Raw genomic sequence first — 3,042 nt, forward strand, 5'->3', positions numbered from 1 at the left:
GGCAAAAAAAAAGAAAAAACCCCACGGCCCCCCCCCCCCCCCCCCCACACACACACACACACACACACACACACCACCACCACCACCACCAACCTCACCAGCCCCCCGCCCACCTGTCGTGCTCCTCCTTGAACAGCGCGTTCACCTCGGCCCTGTTGCGCTGAATCACCAGATCCTTCTCCAGCCGCTCGATGCGGCTGCGCAGCTCGCCGTCGGGGCCTGCGCACGGGCGCGGTACCAGGCGGTGCCAGGCGGTACCAGGGGTCGGACGAGGAGGCAGCGCGGGGAGGCGGCGAGGAGGCGAGAGGCAAGCCAGGAACGCCGCGAGTGCAAGCGCAGCGGGGCGGGCAGAGCGGCGGCGAGGCAGCACATGCCCACCCACACGGAGCCCTTGACCCCATCCCCCCCTCCACACGCCACCCCCACACACCCTACACACCACACACACACACACACCTGCCCGCAGGCGCGCCACCTCCTCCCGCGACTCTGCCAGCTTGGCCGCCACCTCGCTGCGCTCGCCCTGCGCCTCCGCCAGCTGCTGCACCAGCCCCGCCATCTCCCCCGCACTGTACTGCGCCAGCTGCTGCGCCTCGCCCAGCTGCGTGGCCAGTGGAAGGCATGCGTGGGTGGGAGGCAGGGCAGGAGGTCGGGGGCGGGGTGGCAGCAGGGGAAACGGGCGACATGAGCGCAGCGTGGAGCCTGCCACAAGGCCGGCACAGCCCACAGCGCAGCACGCGCACGCTGAAGGCCGGCCGCCGCACATTTTCAGCGTGCAACCCATCCAAGGGCTCTCACCTGCGTGGACAGGCGTGCCAGCTCAGCGGCGTGGGCTCCTCGCTCCGCCTCCAGCAGCCCCCTCAGCTCGCCGGCCCCGCCGCCGCCCTCGCCCTCCTCCGCGCTGCTGCCGCGCCCGCGCGCCGACACCAGCGCCAGGCTGCTCCGCTGCGCCTCCTGCGCCTGCGCCAGCTGGGCCTCGCGCGCCGCAAGCACAGCCTCAAGCCCGGTAACTGCAGGGCAGAGACGGGCGGTCGTGAGGCATGGGCACAACCTGCATTCCTCGACAGCAGCTCGGCAGCACCGCCGCCGGCCAGCCGCTCCTGCTTCTCCACTCCCCGCCCCCTGCCTCCCTGCCGGCCTGACCCCCCGACACCCAGCCCTCCTGCCAGCATCCCGCCCGCCCACCGGTGGACGCGCTGGCCGCCAGCGAGCGCCGCGCCTCCGCCAGCTGCCCCTCCGCCCGCTCCCGCTGGGCCAGCGCATCCGCCAGGTCAGCCCGCGTGTCAGCCAGCTCTCTGCACAGCCAGCCAGCCAGCCAAGGGGGTCAGTGTCGGGTCCTGTGTCGCAAGTCCCTTTGCGGATATGCAGACTGGCAACACAAACGGCGAAAGCGAAAAGCCGGCAGCGAAGGGCGCCAGCCAGCAGCGAGGGGCAGGCAGAAGCGTGGAGCGGCGCAGCGGCGAGGCGGCCAGCTCCCTGAAACGGCCGGCAGCTGGCAGGCAGCGATCAGCAGAGAAAGAAAGAGGCACGGCGGCGCGGCAGAGGGGTCGCCTGCGCTTCGGCGGCGCCCGGGCGAGCACCCAGGGCCCCACCCACAGAGCTGTGGCCCCGCCCTGCCCCCGCCGCACCTGCCCAGGGCATCCAGCTGCGCGGCGCGGCCCTCTGCCACCCGCTGCCGCTCCGCCAGATCAGCCTCCAGCCGGGAGGTGCCCAGCCCGGCCGCGGCGCCGCCGGCCGCCGCCGCCGCCACCAGCTGCAGCTTGGATGCCTCCACATCCTCCTCCAGCAGCAGCACCCGGCTGCGCAGCTCGACGGCCACGGCCGCCTCCTGGCGCAGCTGCAGGCGGGCTCAGAGAGAGAGAGCGAGAGGGAGAGAGAGTGTTTGTGTGTGTGGATTGTGTGGCTACAAAACACGGCAAGGAAGAAGTCAGCTGGGCGGAGGGGGAGGCAGGGCGGGGCTGGCAGCAGCCCCACTGAAGGGCAGCACCGACGGGACTGTGGCTGCCCCATGCTCACACATGCCACGAAAGCAAAGCAAAGCAAATCAGAGCAAATCAGAGCAGAGCAGAGCAGAGCAAAGCGGGCGAAACGGAGCCGTGCCTGCGCCCGCGCCTCCTCCAGCTGGTGCTGGGCCGCATCCGCCCGGCTGGATGCCTCTGCAAGCTCCCGCTGATAGTCGCTGCACAGCAGAGGCGGCAGCAGCAGGGCGCCAGGATCAGGCAAGAGGCGGCGAGCCAGCGTCAGCGTCAGAGCAGGTAGGCAGGCATGGCAGCAGCACAGGAGAAGCGTGGTTGGTCAGCAGCGCCGGTGCACAAACACACCGGGCCAGGCGTGCCGCCTCTCACTGGCCCTCCACATGCCGTCCCCTCCTTACCACCTCGATCCCATCACACCCCCCCGCGCCTTCCCCCCACCGAGCAACGCCGCCAGCTGCGTCCCGCACCGCCACCAACCCGGCCCCTGTCCCCACCTGGCGTGCCTCTCCTGGGCGTCCCGCAGCAGGGCCAGCTCGTGCGCCAGGCGCTGCGCCTCGCCCTGAGAGTACTGCAGCTCCAGTGAGAGAGAGTCGGCTCGGTCCTCGGCTGCCTGGACCTGCAGACGGGAAAACAGCGGTGCAGTGGGCAGGCGGCAGGAGGGAGCAGTGGGTTGAGGGGAATGGGGGGCTGGGGGCGGGTGGGCGAGGGAGGCAGGGAGGCAGGCAGCGGCACACAGGTGGCGAGGCAGGCGGCAGGGGGTACTGAAGCGGTACGTCAGCGGTACATCAGCGGGACAGATGCCCCACCTGGTCGTAGCTGTCCTCCTCTCCCAGCCGCACGCTGGCCAGCTGCTTCTCCAGCTCCCCCACCTGAGGCAGCCGCAGCCAAGACAGAAAGCGGGAGTCACAGACGGCGGCGTGGCACGAGGGAGACAGCCCAGGGTGCAGAAGCCGGGCTGCGAGCCTCCACAAAACAGGCCTCCCAGCAGCGGTCACCCCCCCAGCATCCCTTACCTGCCCGGCCATGGCCAGCCGCTTGGCATCCGCCTCCTCCACATACTCCTCCA

At 71.0% G+C, this 3,042-nt stretch overlaps 1 protein-coding gene across 1 annotated transcript in view; it reads right to left on the reverse strand.

Moving 5' to 3' along the window:
• The window catches only part of CHLNCDRAFT_132885 (hypothetical protein), a gene marked incomplete at both ends in the record, with an annotated part of 7,284 nt that overhangs the window by 1,136 nt on the left and 3,106 nt on the right, over nt 1–3,042 (reverse strand). Inside the window, 8 exons of the mRNA XM_005851920.1 lie at nt 114–219; nt 457–601; nt 799–1,010; nt 1,186–1,295; nt 1,629–1,848; nt 2,091–2,179; nt 2,471–2,592; nt 2,783–2,845. Coding sequence (XP_005851982.1) covers nt 114–219; nt 457–601; nt 799–1,010; nt 1,186–1,295; nt 1,629–1,848; nt 2,091–2,179; nt 2,471–2,592; nt 2,783–2,845 — 1,067 coding nt within the window. The remainder of the gene's footprint in view (nt 1–113; nt 220–456; nt 602–798; nt 1,011–1,185; nt 1,296–1,628; nt 1,849–2,090; nt 2,180–2,470; nt 2,593–2,782; nt 2,846–3,042) is intronic.

This window comes from Chlorella variabilis (assembly GCF_000147415.1).
Source record: "Chlorella variabilis unplaced genomic scaffold CHLNCscaffold_1, whole genome shotgun sequence".
NCBI lineage: Eukaryota > Viridiplantae > Chlorophyta > Trebouxiophyceae > Chlorellales > Chlorellaceae > Chlorella > Chlorella variabilis.